We start from the raw sequence: 15,443 nt of genomic DNA, 5'->3' as shown, positions 1-15,443 counted from the left end.
TTCATATATAGCATATACGATAGGCTCTTTTGTCTAAACGATTGAAGCAACTCTATGTGATAGTGTGTTCTTCTTCAATCGTCTTTTTCCTCCAATCTCACAAACTTCCTCCTAACCAAAATTGTCAGAGCCCACCACTCCTGGGTTCTCACCCTGAGAATACCGAGGATACCAAGTGATAGTGTCTTCACCTTTTGGTTTGTTCTTGTTGTTGTTTGAGGAGTTCGTGACTGTTCGAGGGTTGTACAAGAAGAAGTGTTCTTCAAAGGTATAATTACTTGAACCCTTTTGTTGTTCAAAAGCATGTTGTACTTTTTATTAAGATGCATAATCTATATGTTTGTCTGTTAACTTGAGTTTTCAATCGAAATGGGATTTGGACGATCTGCTTCAGCTCATGGAGCTCTTGTAAACGAGCTTCTTCAGGTATAACATCAAGCAAGGATGCATTGCAGACTCCACTATAGAGGCTGAATATGTTGTTGCGTGTGAAGCAGCAAAAGAAGCAGTATGGCTCAAGAAGTTTCTAAGTGATTTGGAAGTCATTCCAAACATGGACTTGCATGTCACCTTATACTGTGACAACAGTGAGACAATAGCCAACTCCAAAAATCCTCACAGCCACAAATGAGGAAGATATATTGAGAGGAAGTATTACATGATACGGGAGATTATGCAACAAGGAGATGTGATCATCATAAAGATGCTTCAGATCACAACATACTAATCCATTGTGAATTCTCTTTCGGTTAAAGTGTTCAAGAGTCATCTAGAGAGTTTAGGTTTGCGAGACATGTACATTGTATAATCTAAGTAAGTGGGAGATGTATAATGGGTTATTGATATTTTGTACATGTCACTAACTAGAGTTTTAGTTCAAGTGGGAGTTTTTTGGGTTTTATGCCCTAAAACTCATAGATAGTAAATGTAAATAATTGACTATCATGTTATCAATGTTATTTCAATAAATGTAATTGATTGTATTGTATTCGTTTTGTCTTAATAACCTTAAATCCAATAAGCTAATATCTTAGGTTGTCTTATAAGTTTTGAACTGTATGTGGAGACACATAGGATCAATGTTCAAGATACAACCTAAAAGGTTTATAATATAGGTATAAGGTTGGGTACCTTATCCTAATGACACTATGGATACGATTCACTTTATATTTGATACAAACGTAATGATCTAATACGTTCGTGTATGTGACATGCGAGTGGGGGTATCCTATGAAATGAGTTTGCATAAGACCGAACCGCGAAATAGTAACCACTAGATGTAACTCTGTTGACTAGTTAGGTTTCTTCTTCAATATAGTGACTTAAGCAACTTAGTCTTAATCTTGAGTCTATTATGAACTCCTGTTTACGAGAGATTATTCTTTGATCTGTATGAGTGAGAGTTGTTAGTTCGCTGATTCAATATGGCTACCATTTTGGGGACAAGATCGAGTGGATTTCACTCCTTTCCGACTATAAGGTAAGTAGATGAGTGTTTCTTTAAATGGTGTCTCCCGAACTTGAACAAAAGGTCTTACCTTTTCACTGGCTCAAGAGAGGTTTCTGTTTAATGGTTGGACCATAAACAAGTTGTTCATTAGAGAAGCACTGATACTTAAGGATAAAGAAGTAACCTAGGGTTAAAACGATAATTTTGACCTAACTATTGTTACGAACACTTGTGAAAGACTAACTTGCTATTATTATTTTATCCGTGGACATGAAAATATATCTATAGTGAGAAGAGTACAACTGTGGGTCTTTAGTGGATTGTACCCACATTTAACGAATATTGATTAATGAGGTTAATGAGTTGAGCCAATTAATCTTATATTATTGGAGCTTTTGATCTATAAGTCCATGAGGTCTCATTCCAAGCTCGTAAAGGGAATTGAGGTAAATATGTCTTGAATAAAGTTTGAAATATTCAAATTCACTTAGGAAAATAGTATAATGTATAATAATACAATATAATATAAAATTTATGTTTTAATTAAACTTTATAATATAAATTTAATTTTAGGTATGATCTAAAATTAATTTATGGGAGAATTAAATATTTGAAGGAGTTCAAATATCAATTTAATACAAATTGGATTCATATTAAAGTTATAGGTTAAAATTAATGAGTATTAGATGCATATTAAACTATAGGCTATGAAATATAATTGAATATGATTCAAATGTAGGCTTGATATTTAATTTGGTAATTAATTAATTGAAGAATTAGTTCAATATTAATTTAATTTAATTTAATTAATTGAATTAAAACTATAGGTTATGTGAGAGGTGTTTCATTTAAATATGATTTAAATGAAATTATTAATTAAATTAGATTTATTTAATTATTAATTTAATTTAATTAAATATTTGATTTTATTAAATCCAATAACTCCCACGTAGGGGAGTTATCTGAAATGTGAGATAGGTTTCACGTTTCCTCTCTCCCATTTTGGTTGATATAAAGTTTTGCAGGTAGTGATACTCTTTACAGAAGCGTTTTGTGGAAAAACAAAATCTCTCAAAAAAATTCTTTCCTGTCTCTCCCATTTAGAAATTGGTTCCCACAAAACCAATACCAAAATTCTCAGAGAATATAGACGTTTCCCAATTGGTAGTGTTCGTGAAATCCAAAAATAAATTGAAGTTTTTTCATTCGAGCCAACAACGAGAGTAAGTGGATTTCTTTTCTTTATAGGATTAGATTTCTGATTTGTAATGTATGCTTAACCTAGAATTTTTACAGTAGGTTGAGTTGTTTTTTTTTTTTTTTTATCCCTACGAAAAATTCTAGTATTAACAAAATTTAATATTATTTAAAATGAAATAAAAAAATATTAACATGGTAGATCTAGCATAATATAAATAAGAATATTAAATTATAGAGAATAAACTACTAACATCAATATATAAATATTCTTGAATTCAACGACTATTAAAAAAATTAACATGGTAGATCTACTAACATCAATATATAACTAATATTCAACAACTACTAACATCAATAGATAAGGAACTAAAATGGTATATCTAGCATAATATAAATATAAAAAAATATTAAAAACAAAAAAAATAGTAATAAATAAAAAAAATAAACTCATAAATTCAACAATGGTCCTATTTTTTTTCCTCAAAGTGACAACAATCCCTTTTTTTTTGTTATTTATTATCCGACAACAAAAGCTACAAAAAAAAAAAAAAAAAGAGAATAATATGAAAATATGGATCTATAACTTATTTTTTAATTAAAAAATTAGGAATTTAGTTGAGTGAAAGTATACATCTTTTTTGTTCTTTTTTTCCCCAGAGAGCAATAAAACTATAATTAATATATATATAATAGTATGAGAATAGAAACAAAATTTGTAATTATTTTCAAAAAATAGGAATTTAGTAGAGTAAATGTACAAAACCTCACAATTTGATGGACGAATGTGGGAAATAGGAGGATTTAGTAACGATTTTGGGAAGAAGAAGAGGGAAAAACTTGTGGGGAGAGAGTAATATGTGAGTTTGTGAGAAGTAAAAATCAGAAGAGAGGAAGAGAGTGATTTTTGAGTGTGAGTGATTTGTGAGAAGTAGAAATTGAGAGTGATATGTGAGAAGTAAAAATTGAGGGTTTTAAAAAGACATAGGTTAAGTGTTCAAAACTCGACCCAAGAGTTTCAAAAGGCGGATGTGACCAGATATACATGACACGGCGCGATGGAGGATTTGGTCAAAGGTACAGGTGAAGACTTCAAGTTTCGAGATGGGTAGTGGGATGTGCAGGTTGAGACTTCAAGTCTCGAGATGGGCAGGCATGCATGGTAGGTGGCTTATTTGATTTGGCAATTCGAGCGGCGATGGTAGGCTTCTTCGATTGGTCATGATGGCAGGTCGTTATAGGATGTCGAAAGTTGAGCACTCGACCTATATTGGTCGAGTATCCAACCCTCGACTTTTTTTTTAATTTTTTTTTTACTCTCGACCTTCTAAAAAGCCTACCACACGACCACAAATCTCTAAAATTTTCAAAACCACCATATTTTGCTAATTATTTTTTCAAATTACAATATTAAAACAAAATATCTGGAAAAAGGCGAGAAATTATTGCTCAGCGGAGGAATGAATTCCTAGCTTGGAATTGTTGGGTTTTATGCCATAGAAATTGTAGATAGTAAATGTTATTAATTAACCGTCATCAATAAAGAGTTAATGATATTGATTCAATAAATGTTATTGATTGTGTTGTATTCTATTTTTTCTTAATAACTCTAAATCCAATAAACTAATATCCATGACTATCTTATGAGTCTTGAACTGTATGTGGAGACACATAGGGATCAACGTTCAAGAAACAGCCTAGGATCTATAATATATGGATGAGGTTGGGTACCTTATCTTGGTGACACTATGAAAATAGTTCACTTTGTATTTGATACAAATGCAATGATTCAATGCGTTCATGTAAGTGACACGCGAGTGGAGGTATCCTATGCAATGAGTTTACATAAGACCAGACTGTGAAATAGTAACCACTAGATGTAACGTCGTTGACTAGTTTGGTTCCTATTTCAATTAGATGACTTAGACAACTTAGTCTTAATCCTGAATGTATTATGAATTCATGTTCATGAGGGATTGTCCTTTGATTTGTATGGGTGAGAGTGGTTAGTTCGCCGACTCAATAAACCTACCATTTTGGGGACAAGACCGAATTGGAAACATAATAATACAAGATGGAATTCACTTCTTCCCAACTTCAGGGTAAGTATATGAGTATTCCCTTAAGTGATGTCTCCAGGACTTAAATAAAGGACCCTACCCTTTCATTGACCCGATAGGGGTTTCTGTTTATTGGTTAAACTATAAGCAGGTTGTTCATTAGAAGAGCACTGGTACTTAAGGAGTCAAAGGTAACCCAATGATAAAATGATAATTTGACCAAGTTGGTGTTACGAACACTCGTAAAGGACTAATTTGCTGTTATTTGTTATATCCGTGGGCACATAAATATATCTATAGTGTGAAGAGTGCAACTATCGGTATTTAGTGGAGTATCAGATAATTAATGAATATCGATTAATTTAATTAAAAAGTTTAATTAATTAATCTTATATCACTTCTAATTTGTATGTCCATAAGGTCCCCTTGTTAGCTCACTAAAGGAAACGAAAATGGTTTAAATTTTTCAAATCAATTGATGGAATGACATATTAATGAGATTAATCTAATATGGTTAATTATAGACCTGATTTATTAATTAAGAGAGAAATATTTGAATAGGATTGAAGTATTAAATTCTTATGAATTTGATTCATAAAGAATTAATTAATTAATTTTGAGAGATGGAGGTAAATAAACATATGATTTTTCATTATTTAATTAAATATACATATATATTTAATTAGATTTAATATGGTTATTTAATTAATGACCTAATTAGTTAAATAATGGTTATTTAATTAAATTAACCCTAAGGTAATTTTGGAAAGCTCTGGAGAAGGTCTCCATATAAATTTGTTATTTGCCCAAATTAGGTTCAGGGAATTCATTTGGTGAAATGAAACCCTAGGCTCTAAATTGATCTCTTCTAAAAAAATTTCTCTTCTCAATATTATCTAATCTTATTCCACCCTTGAAGAGAATAACGAGGTCTCACTTAGGGTGGTGTCCGTTGTTCATTGGAGAATCATTCCGGAGAAGATTACAAGGAAATTGCAAAAGAGTTAGGGAATCGGTTAAGGTATATGATATTCTTTTTCCCCTTTTACTCTTCAATTAGCATGTTGGTTTATTACATGTTTATCCCCTGTTTGGTTTTTTTTTTTTTTTTTTTTTGGTTCTGTTTGATTCTGTTTTTTGTGTTGATTTTGTTTCATTTAAACCAAGAAATGAAATATAAGGAATTCACACGCTTTCGCTCCGGATTCGATTCCTTTAGGAATGATGTTGGCAAGGGCTGAGAATGAATAGTAGAGAACTTCATTGCCTTGCATTACTCAGCAAATGCAAATCTCTTAGAGGTTGTTTGGTTTAAGGTTTTATAAATGCCTGGGAATAAAGGATGTCTAGGAATAAGATGTTGAGAATAGGATGTCTGGGAATAAAAAAATGACTGTATTTGGTTGTGCATAAGAATGTTATTAGAATTTTATGAACAAAAATTGTGTTTGTGTTTAATTATGTAATTAAACATGAAAATCTTAGGGACAGTATAGATATTAGACAGTCTATTAGTGATAGACCATATTATTGGTAGGAGTGTATAAGATAAACCATATTACTAGTAAGAGTTTTTTTTAAATGATGTTATACACTTGGTTATTATTTCTAAAAATGCTACCATTTGCAATTACCCAAAATCTTATTATAAATATAATAGATTATTAATTTAAAGATTAAACAATATTCAATATATCAATAAAAAGTTAATTACGAATCAATAATATTTTAGTTATAAATATTTGAAGACTGAGTAATTTATAATTAAAATTAACCAATTAATGCATTTAATGAACGTCATACTAAATAATTTAATACTTAATCATTTTTATTATTAATTAAGTTCAATATTAGTAATTTTAATTTTAATTAAATAATATAAGAAAATATATTTTAATGGACAATATATTATATAAAAAGAGAAGAAAATGAGATAAAAATATGATATATTAATAAATAATACTAAAAAGTATTTTGTAAATATGACATGTTAATAATGAATGGAGTAATAAAAATTAATCACAATAAATAATTAATTTCTTATAAATAATCAATGATGATTATATGTTCATAATAAATGATTAAATTAAAATTAATCTTAATAAATAATTACTTGATTATTAAAAAATAATAAAGTAATAAATTATTATTATTGAAAAAATGAAGTTTAATACTAACTAAATTTAACTAATCCTAATTTACTAATTAAATACATTTAAGATAGTGTTAGCTAATAAATTAATAATTTATGTAAAAAAACAATTTCATTCATTTAATAAACTTTTATTATAAAAATAAGTTAAGTAAATATTTTAATAGATCATTATTGATTTATTAAAATAAATATTTATATTATTTCTGTTAAATTAATATTAATTAATTAAATTATATGTAAAATGAAAAATTGATAAAAAAAAAAATAAACAAGATAAAATCTATAATTTTGGAAGAGAATAGAAATGAAGATGCTTAACTTATTTCCAGATAAAAATCTTCCTGCAAAAAATCCTCCAACTGAAAGACTCCTTAGAATCGTGAAGCAAATCCACACCTTTACATTCAAAACGGGGTTAAGTTCTGACCCATAAGTCGCCGGAAAGCTTCTTCTTCTACATTGTGCAGTCACACTTACTGGTTCTATTCACTATGCTCGACGCCTCTTCCTCGACATTTGAAACCCAGATGTGTTCATGTACAACACTCTCCTCCGTGGCCTTTCCAATTCTGACACTCCCTCCAATGCCCATACAATGTTTGTTGAAATGCATCGCAAATCCATGGCCCTACCCAATAGTTTCTCTTTTGCTTTTCTATTAAAAGTTGCCGCTAATTGCAGGGCTCTGCCCAATGGGTTACAATTGCATTGCCAAACTATTAGTTATAGCCTGGATGCCCATCTTTTTGCTGGGAAAATGTTGCTTCGTATGTATGCTGAATGTGCAAGTTTGGCGTTTGCACGGAAGGTGTTTGATGAAATGATTTAACCGAATATTGTTGCTTGAAATGCCATTGTTGTTGCGTGTTTCAGGTGCGAGGAAGTTAAGGATGCAGAGCAAATCTTCCACTGTATGCCCATTAGAAACTTGACCTCGTGGAATCACACTTGCAAGGTACACTAAAGCAGGTGAGCTTTGGTTAGCTATAGAGGTGTTTATGAAAATGCCCGTGAAAGATGACGTTTCGTGGAGTAGTATGATTGTTGGGTTCGCTAATAATGGCAACTTTAACAATGCTTTCGCATTTTTCAGGGAGTTACGCCGGGAAGGGATGAGACCAAATGAGGTAAGTCTCACAGGTGTGCTTTCAGCATGTGCACAAGCTGGGGCATCTGAGTTTGGAAGAATCCTACATGGGCTTGTTGAAAAATTTGGCTTGCTGCAGATTATTTCATTGAATAACGCACTGATTGATACTTACTCTAAATGTGGGAATTTGGATATGGCTCGTTAGGTCTTTGATAATATGCTGGAAAGGAGTGTCGTCTCTTGGACAGCCATGATTGCGAGGCTCGCAATGCATGGCTATGGGGAGGAAGCAATCAGATTATTTAATGAGATGGAAGAGTCTAATATTAAGCCCGACGGTATTACTATCATATCCATCTTGTATGTCTGTAACCATGCCAGATTAGTTGGTTTGGGATGTTCTTATTTTTCTAGGATGGTGAATACTTACAATATTGAACCCGTAATTGAACATTATGGTTGCATAGTTGATCTTTATGGTCGTGCTGGTAAGCTGCGGCAAGCTTTTGACTTTGTGTGTCAAATGCCAATTTCACCCAATGATATTGTCTGGAGGATTCTTCTTGGAGCTTGTAGCATTCATGGTAACTTAGATCTGGTAGGGCAAGTAAAGAGACGACTCTCCAAACTTGACCCCAAAAAATCTAGAGATCATGTTCTTTTGTCAAACATTTATGTTATTGCAGGGAAATGGAAGGATGTTGCCAATTTAAGAAGATCAATGACTTACCATAGACTTAAGAAAACTCCTGGTTGGAGCATGATCGAAGTCGATAGAACCATGCATAGTTTTGTTGCAGGAGAAAAGCAAAACGACACCGCAGTAGAGGCACATCAAAAGCTAAGGAAGATAATGTCGAGACTAAGGATAGAAGGGGGTTATGTACCAGAAGTTGGAAGTGTATTGCATGATATAGAAATGGAAGAGAAGGAAGACCCTGTTTCACAGCACAGTGAAAAACTAGCAGTAGCTTTTGGGATAGCGAGACTACTGAGAGGAAGAGCCGTAAGACTGGTGAAGAATTTAAGAATTTGTAGGGACTGTCACACTGTAATGAAACTGATTTCTAAGGTCTATGAAGTAGAAATTATGGTGAGAGATAGAAGTCGCGTCCACTCCTTCACACATGGTTTTTGTTCATGCAGAGATTACTGATAACTAATCAAGAGTACTACACTTGAAATTCACATCCCATGTCAAAAGGAGAATCCTGCTAATGAGCTGATATTAGAATCGAACTAGAAAATTGATCACTCCTTGATCAGTGGAAGTGCAAGAGATTAGTGGCCCTTGCAAAAGTTAGCTATTGTTGAGTGATTTATTCTTTTATGGAACGTTACAATCAAAGAAATTCAAATCTATAGTGTATAAATGGAGTATTGATATTTGAACACTTGAACCATATTCATGTTGGCATCGTTTAATTTACAACTATGATTACTAAATTAAAATTCTCACCTCTAACTTTTGAAGGGTTGGTTAACTTTAGTTTATCATATTGTGTTGTAGGCTTATGGATGTTGATCATTGGAATGGGATGGCACTGGAATAAGATTTTGGTTATTTTATAATTTACAAGTAAATAACTTCCAAATGAAGCTAAGGCAAAGAGCTCCCAATCATTAAAGAGTATATATGTATATATAAATCTTCAATTAGAGAGAACAAAGAAGAGAGCCTATGGTCACTAAAAAGGTGTTGACATTTACACTTAATATAAAGCATTGATCAAAACCAAATTCATAAAGTCATGATAGAACAAAGAAATGTCCCTCAAAATTATGTCATTATGCTCATACCAAAGATACCAAATTTTTTTAGGAAAAAAAAAAAAAAAAAAACCACGATAGATGACAAGTGGAAGAGCCTTTTTATCACCATGAAATGACCTTAAAAAACAAAAGCAAGTATGTCAAATATATAACCATATATTACCAAATATCAACCAAAAGATTTAGCCACAAATAGAAAATTGCTTTATATTAGTGTACATAGTAAAATTGCCTTAACCACAACCAATTAAATTATAATATAGGTCAATTCGAAAGAAGTTTTTGGATTTTGGATTATTTTGGACAATTTTCCTATGTACACAAACTATATTACAATTTAACTGGGTGGTTAAGGCATTCATTTATTAACACTGTTCGCTTGATATTTTGGAACAGGTGGTCGAAGATGCTGTCGCTGCCTTTATTGACCTTGGCGCTTCGTGGGGTTGCTGATATTTTTCTACACTCAACCAAACCAAGCTTGCGAATCTTCAATCCTCAATTCCATTCTCAACTTCGGTGTAATCCTTAGAAAACCCCATTTCAAATAACCCAATTTTCAGCTTCTTGTTTACATATCTCTGGACCTCTTTAACCATAACAATGGCCTTCTCTGCGAAATTGCATCCAGTCTCACGACCATCCCTCGTTTTTTCCTGCAAATCCCGCAGACCCTTTTTTCCTCATAACGCTTATTTTCTGAATCCCCTTACAATTAGAGCTTCGACCACTCTAGATTACTCCAAACCCCCTTCAGAGGCGACATCATCGACCCCACTAAAGGTACTCGACACTTGGCTGACCATGTATTCTGATATTGGATTGGTTTTATGTTTGAAATTTATATCAGAATTTTGAAATGCTTTCCTTTTTCCCATATTCACTCCTTTTGGGAATATTGTTAGAGTGGAATTTGCAACGATAATCAACCCCATGTCACTGGCTCTGTTGAAATGAGTATAAAACCATTCAGTTGCGTGGTATTTGGTGTTCAATTCTATAAGACCCTGTTGCTTATGGGACTTGATTTGTTTTGATTTCTTTGTTTCCATTTCCTCCTTCTAACCAATAGTTTGAAAGTATGAATTTAGTATGTGTTTTTGGTCCTCTGATCTTAATCTTATACAGTATTCACTTCATTCTAGCTCAGGCTAGTAACTGGCAGTGGAAATTCAAAGACAATCTGATAAACATCTATTATGAGGAATATGAAAGCCAGAGTGCTAATCCACCTAAAGATATTCTCATGATACCGACGATTTCTGATGTTAGCACTGTGGAGGAATGGAGAATAGTGGCGAGAGAACTTATACAAAAGGATAATAAAGTCAATTGGCGTGCTACTATCGTTGATTGGCCTGGTCTGGGTTTCTCTGATAGGCCAAAGATGGATTACAATGCCGACGTGATGGAGAAGTTCTTAGTGGACTTGATCAATGCTCCTGATGGTCCATTGAGCAGTTCAAGTTAGTACTCCAGTCACATTTATATTGATGAACTTCTATGATTATAAATTGGGATGCCTTTTTCACATATACCTTTTTATTACATTAAATGTGGGGGTGAGACTTGAACTTCCGACCTTGAGGAAAGGAATGGTTACCTTAACCATTGAGTTATGCTCATGTTGATGTTTTTTTCCTTCACATATTGTTAACTGAATGCTGCTTATATTTCTTTGTTCTTTCTTACTGCTCTTTTTGCTACCTTTGTCCGAAGTGTAGGCTATGTAATAATTCTAATCTATGGTAGTAGAACACAATTGACTTCTGTAGGCCGTAGGTTAATGTTCAACTGCACAGGATGTAGTTTATGATAACGCAATTGTAAGAATGTATAATAATCTTTGAAGAGCCTTCCAATGTAGTTGTTCCAAACTGTTGGGAATTTCACAGGCTTTATTGTCGGCTAACTGGCCAATAGACAATCAAAAAGTTATCAAAGGACAAAAATACTCTGGAGACTAATTTGAATGGCCGTTGGGCAATGTTGTGTTCGAACACCTAGTGTTCTAGCAGCTGTGGGCAGAGAATTATATGGTGTTCATGTTATAAAAGGCTTACTCTTAAGCCTTACCCCATTCATCTCAAGAATGTAGAACAAGATTTCCATCATCTTATATGCGTGCAATGAAACCATGTGCTTCTACTTTAATTATAGATTTTGTTCAGATTTCTGCTTTTTTTTTTTTTTTTTCAGCATCTTTCTGTCTCCATATTTTTTCATCTTCTAGCCTCTCACCTTCTTGTCAGTTCTAGTGGTAATTACACACCTTCTATAATCTGCCTGTGCCTGGCTTCTTATATCGATCTATATACATCCTCTCAAAATAATTTTTCGTTTGGTTGTTTGAATGCTGATTGAAAAACGATTGTGTTTCCTTCCATTCTTTGGCTTTCCAATTTTTCACTAAAACATTATTTTTTATTACAATTTAGAACTATGTTCATTATTTATATTATTGCAAATACTCTTTCTATTATCAAAGCAGAAGATGACTTGGTGGTATTTGGAGGTGGCCACGCGGCTGCACTAACAATTCGTGCAGCAAATAGGGGTTTGGTGAAGCCAAGGGGCGTTGCTGCTGTTGCACCTACTTGGGCTGGACCACTTCCTATTGTATTTGGCCGAGATTCTAACATGGAGTCAAGGTACTGGACCTGTTACTCCCTCCATTAATTAAATGTAAGGTTCTGTTGAATGCTTTCTAGAACTGGGAATTGAGGTTGCTACACGATTAATTCTGTGAAATGTTCTAGTTGTTGAAGCTATCTTTGTCCTTACTGTAAGCTGGCCTATGTATAAAGAGGGTTAGTGTGACAGTTGAATCCATCCTACGTATAAAGAGGCCTACACATAAAGAGGGTTTGTGCAAGGGAAACTTTGCCTTGTATAGCAATCACTCAAGTCCTTAATAAGTTATGATAGTTGAATCCATTCTACCTTACAGACCCAGTTGATCAAAACTGTGTCAAGAGGTGAAGAAGGAAAGCAAACAACATGCTCTCACAAAACAAGAAAAGTAACTGCCATTCACCAATTTACGAGATCAATAGCCATTGTTTCAAACTTTTAAGTTTTTAGAATCATTGTATCTATGACAGTTTCTGCTGCCAGGCTCTGCAAAGCAAGATCCCTTGAAGTCGATCTTGGTTGGCTTCTTCCCTCCATTGCCACCACACCTTTCTCCGCCACCTTGAGATCCATTCTAGTTGCAATCTCTCATATGCCCTCCCTGTTGCCATACTTAAAAGTAAAGCACCACCGCCACCACAACCCCCTCAGCCACTATTACCACTATATTAAATCTACATTTTCGGCCTAGTTCGACCATCACTTTGTCTCTCTTCTATAGTTCTACCACCTCCTCCTTTTCCACTTTCACCTCAGTATCCACGTGCATCACCACAACTCCCTTCACTGCTACTTGATAGCCCTGTATAATTGACTCCCTTGGACCAGTGACGTCAACCGAGGTGGAACACTACATCCTTTCTGACGTTGAAACTCAGAAGCCTCACCTCCTTGGCTAAGAGAAATGAAACTGTACCGTTCAGGTCACTGGACCAGCTCATCGTCTCACTTATCCTCTATCTCTCGCCAGGCACCCCCACACAACAATGAAACTCTAATACCCTGCCTCTCTCTCAAGAAACCATTTTTATTTTAGTTTTTTTTTTCCCCCTTGGACTTTCCTTTTGTGCTTCCTCATGATTTAATCAGTATTTTTTAAGATGTTTTTCATATGGTAAATTTTCTTTTTTAAAAATGAAAAATCATTTATATGGTTGGGAAGATGGGCAGGCTATGGTTTCTGCCTTATTACCACGAATTTAATCTAAATTTGTTACTTCCTGATCACCAGGTATGGATTTCTTAGAGGCACATTAAGAGCACCTGCTGTTGGTTGGATGATGTATAATATACTCGTCAGCAATGAAAATGCAATTGAATCACAATATAAATCTCATGTCTATGCCAACCCTGACAATGTTACTCGAGAAATCATTGAAAGCAGATATGCACTGACTAAAAGAGACGGTGCCCGTTACGTGCCTGCAGCTTTCTTGACTGGTCTTCTCGATCCAGTTAAATCCCGAGAAGAGTTTGTCGAATTGTTTGCAGGGTTGGATGGAAAGATACCGGTTTTGGTTGTATCAACAGAAAAATCTCCAAAGAGGTCAAAAGCAGAAATGGAAGCTCTACGAGGAGCCAAAGGGGTGAGCAAGTTTGTGGAGTTGCCAGGAGCCCTCCTGCCACAAGAAGAGTATCCAACAGTAGTTGCAGAGGAGCTCCATCAGTTCTTGAAGGAGAATTTTGAAGCTGCAGATTAAAATGTATTTGTACCTTAAAAGTTGTCGAAAAATGTCGGTATAGCTAAAGGAACTTACTTTCAATACACTGGAGCACTTCTGTTCTTCTGTTTAGTTAAGACTTAAGAGTGGCAAGTTTTGTGAATTGGCCTTAAAATAAATAGTACAATAGAAGACATTTGTGTCATTGCTTGTGTTATCTACACACTTGAATCATTCTTTCTTCCCGAGATTTCAACTGTGTTGTTTTTCCACTCAACCAAGATGGAATATATTGATATTTTTCAAGGACTTTGGTCACCTGGGTGCTGGATTGGGCAGAATAACAACACTCTAATTGAAGTTAAAGATACTTAAAATAATCTTAAAGCTATATTTGGACGAAGCATATTGTATTAGTACCTTTTTAAAAATTCAATCTAGAAATATAAGCTTTTTTTTAATTAGTTCATCATCACAAAGTTTGTAGTCCATATGGTAATTATTTCATTCTTGTTCCAAGTGACTTATCAAATACTATTTTTTTAAAAAAAAAATAATATTTTATTATGTGGAATATAATTTCCATAAAAAAAATTAAATTGTGTTATTCTTAAAGGTAAATGATAATATAAATACTATAATGTTTCTCCTATTTGTTTTACTATATTTTGAATAAATAAACAAAACTAGAAGAATAATTGTTGAAGTCCAATGTTTTGTTAAACTTAATATCTTCTGAAAGAGATAAAATTTAGTAAAATTGTTTTCATTTCTTACTTCAACGTGAGTGGAAGAATTTTGAACTTCTAATCTCGTACTTGCAATCAATTATAAAATATTGATATTATGAAAATAAAATAAATAAATAATTCCATAAATGAGATTAGAGTTTTGATATAATCATTTTGTTTTCACAAATTTATGCGAATACTTTATATTTAATGACTAAGATTAGCACTAAATAGGAAAACAAAAATGTTTACTTTATAAAAACACTAATTAGATGTATCCTAGATTACATCTATAGCTCATGGAGCTCTTTTTGTTACATAGTAAAAAAATAATTCAACTTCTTTTTAAGAAAATATTTACCATGACAAATTTTTATTAGATAAATGAATGAGCTACACAAAGATAAATAAGTTTAACTAGCATCTAAATATTTTTCTTTTACAAAAATCTTTCTAAAAACTAAACCATAGAATAATATTACCTTCAGAAAGGAGCACACCAATGAAGAGTTGACATAATATCAAACTATATATATATCAAAAGGGGCAACTTGACAAATAACTAAATTTAATTACTTATTTTTAAAAGAGCTATTTTTAAATATAGAAAAATGAATCAATTTATTTACAAATATAACAAAATGTCATCGTTCATGAGTGTCTATCCATACTTGAAAATATTTTCAATAGTT

At 33.0% G+C, this 15,443-nt stretch overlaps 2 protein-coding genes and 1 pseudogene across 3 annotated transcripts; all 3 read left to right on the top strand.

Moving 5' to 3' along the window:
- Positions 1-7,142: 7,142 nt before the first annotated feature.
- LOC120084034 (pentatricopeptide repeat-containing protein At1g74630 pseudogene) lies at positions 7,143-7,903 on the top strand (annotated as a pseudogene).
- Positions 7,680-9,417, top strand: LOC120082902 (pentatricopeptide repeat-containing protein At1g74630-like). 2 transcript variants are annotated; one of them, XM_090316069.1, is made up of 3 exons: positions 7,680-7,817; positions 7,956-7,989; positions 8,158-9,417. In XM_090316069.1, the coding sequence occupies exons 2-3, from the start codon at positions 7,975-7,977 to the stop codon at positions 9,106-9,108; spliced, it is 966 nt and encodes a 321-aa protein (XP_090172195.1). In that variant the 5' UTR covers positions 7,680-7,817; positions 7,956-7,974; the 3' UTR covers positions 9,109-9,417. The 2 variants fall into 2 exon arrangements, with proteins under 2 accessions (XP_090172195.1, XP_090172194.1); XM_090316068.1 differs by having other exon boundaries at positions 7,690-7,831.
- A 664-nt stretch (positions 9,418-10,081) lies between these two features.
- On the top strand, positions 10,082-14,225 carry LOC120082901 (alpha/beta-Hydrolases superfamily protein). Its single transcript, XM_039038301.2, has 4 exons — positions 10,082-10,508; positions 10,876-11,191; positions 12,217-12,376; positions 13,591-14,225. Exons 1-4 carry the CDS (start codon positions 10,329-10,331, stop codon positions 14,057-14,059), a joined length of 1,125 nt encoding a protein of 374 aa, XP_038894229.1. The 5' UTR covers positions 10,082-10,328; the 3' UTR covers positions 14,060-14,225.
- The last annotated feature ends 1,218 nt before the right edge of the window (positions 14,226-15,443 follow it).

This window comes from Benincasa hispida, chromosome 8 (genome assembly GCF_027475165.1).
Source record: "Benincasa hispida cultivar pf3 chromosome 8, pf3_genome.v1.1, whole genome shotgun sequence".
Classification (NCBI taxonomy): domain Eukaryota; kingdom Viridiplantae; phylum Streptophyta; class Magnoliopsida; order Cucurbitales; family Cucurbitaceae; genus Benincasa; species Benincasa hispida.
This window is presented reverse-complemented; position numbering and strand designations above follow the sequence as displayed.

Coding starts and splice junctions, on each gene's coding strand:
- LOC120082901 (XM_039038301.2), top strand. CDS start 10,329: ATGGCCTTCTCTGCGAAATTGCATCCAGTCTCACGACCATCCCTCGTT. Junction 11,192..12,216: donor TGGTCCATTGAGCAGTTCAA/GTTAGTACTCCA, acceptor TTATCAAAGCAG/AAGATGACTTGGTGGTATTT. Junction 12,377..13,590: donor GATTCTAACATGGAGTCAAG/GTACTGGACCTG, acceptor CCTGATCACCAG/GTATGGATTTCTTAGAGGCA.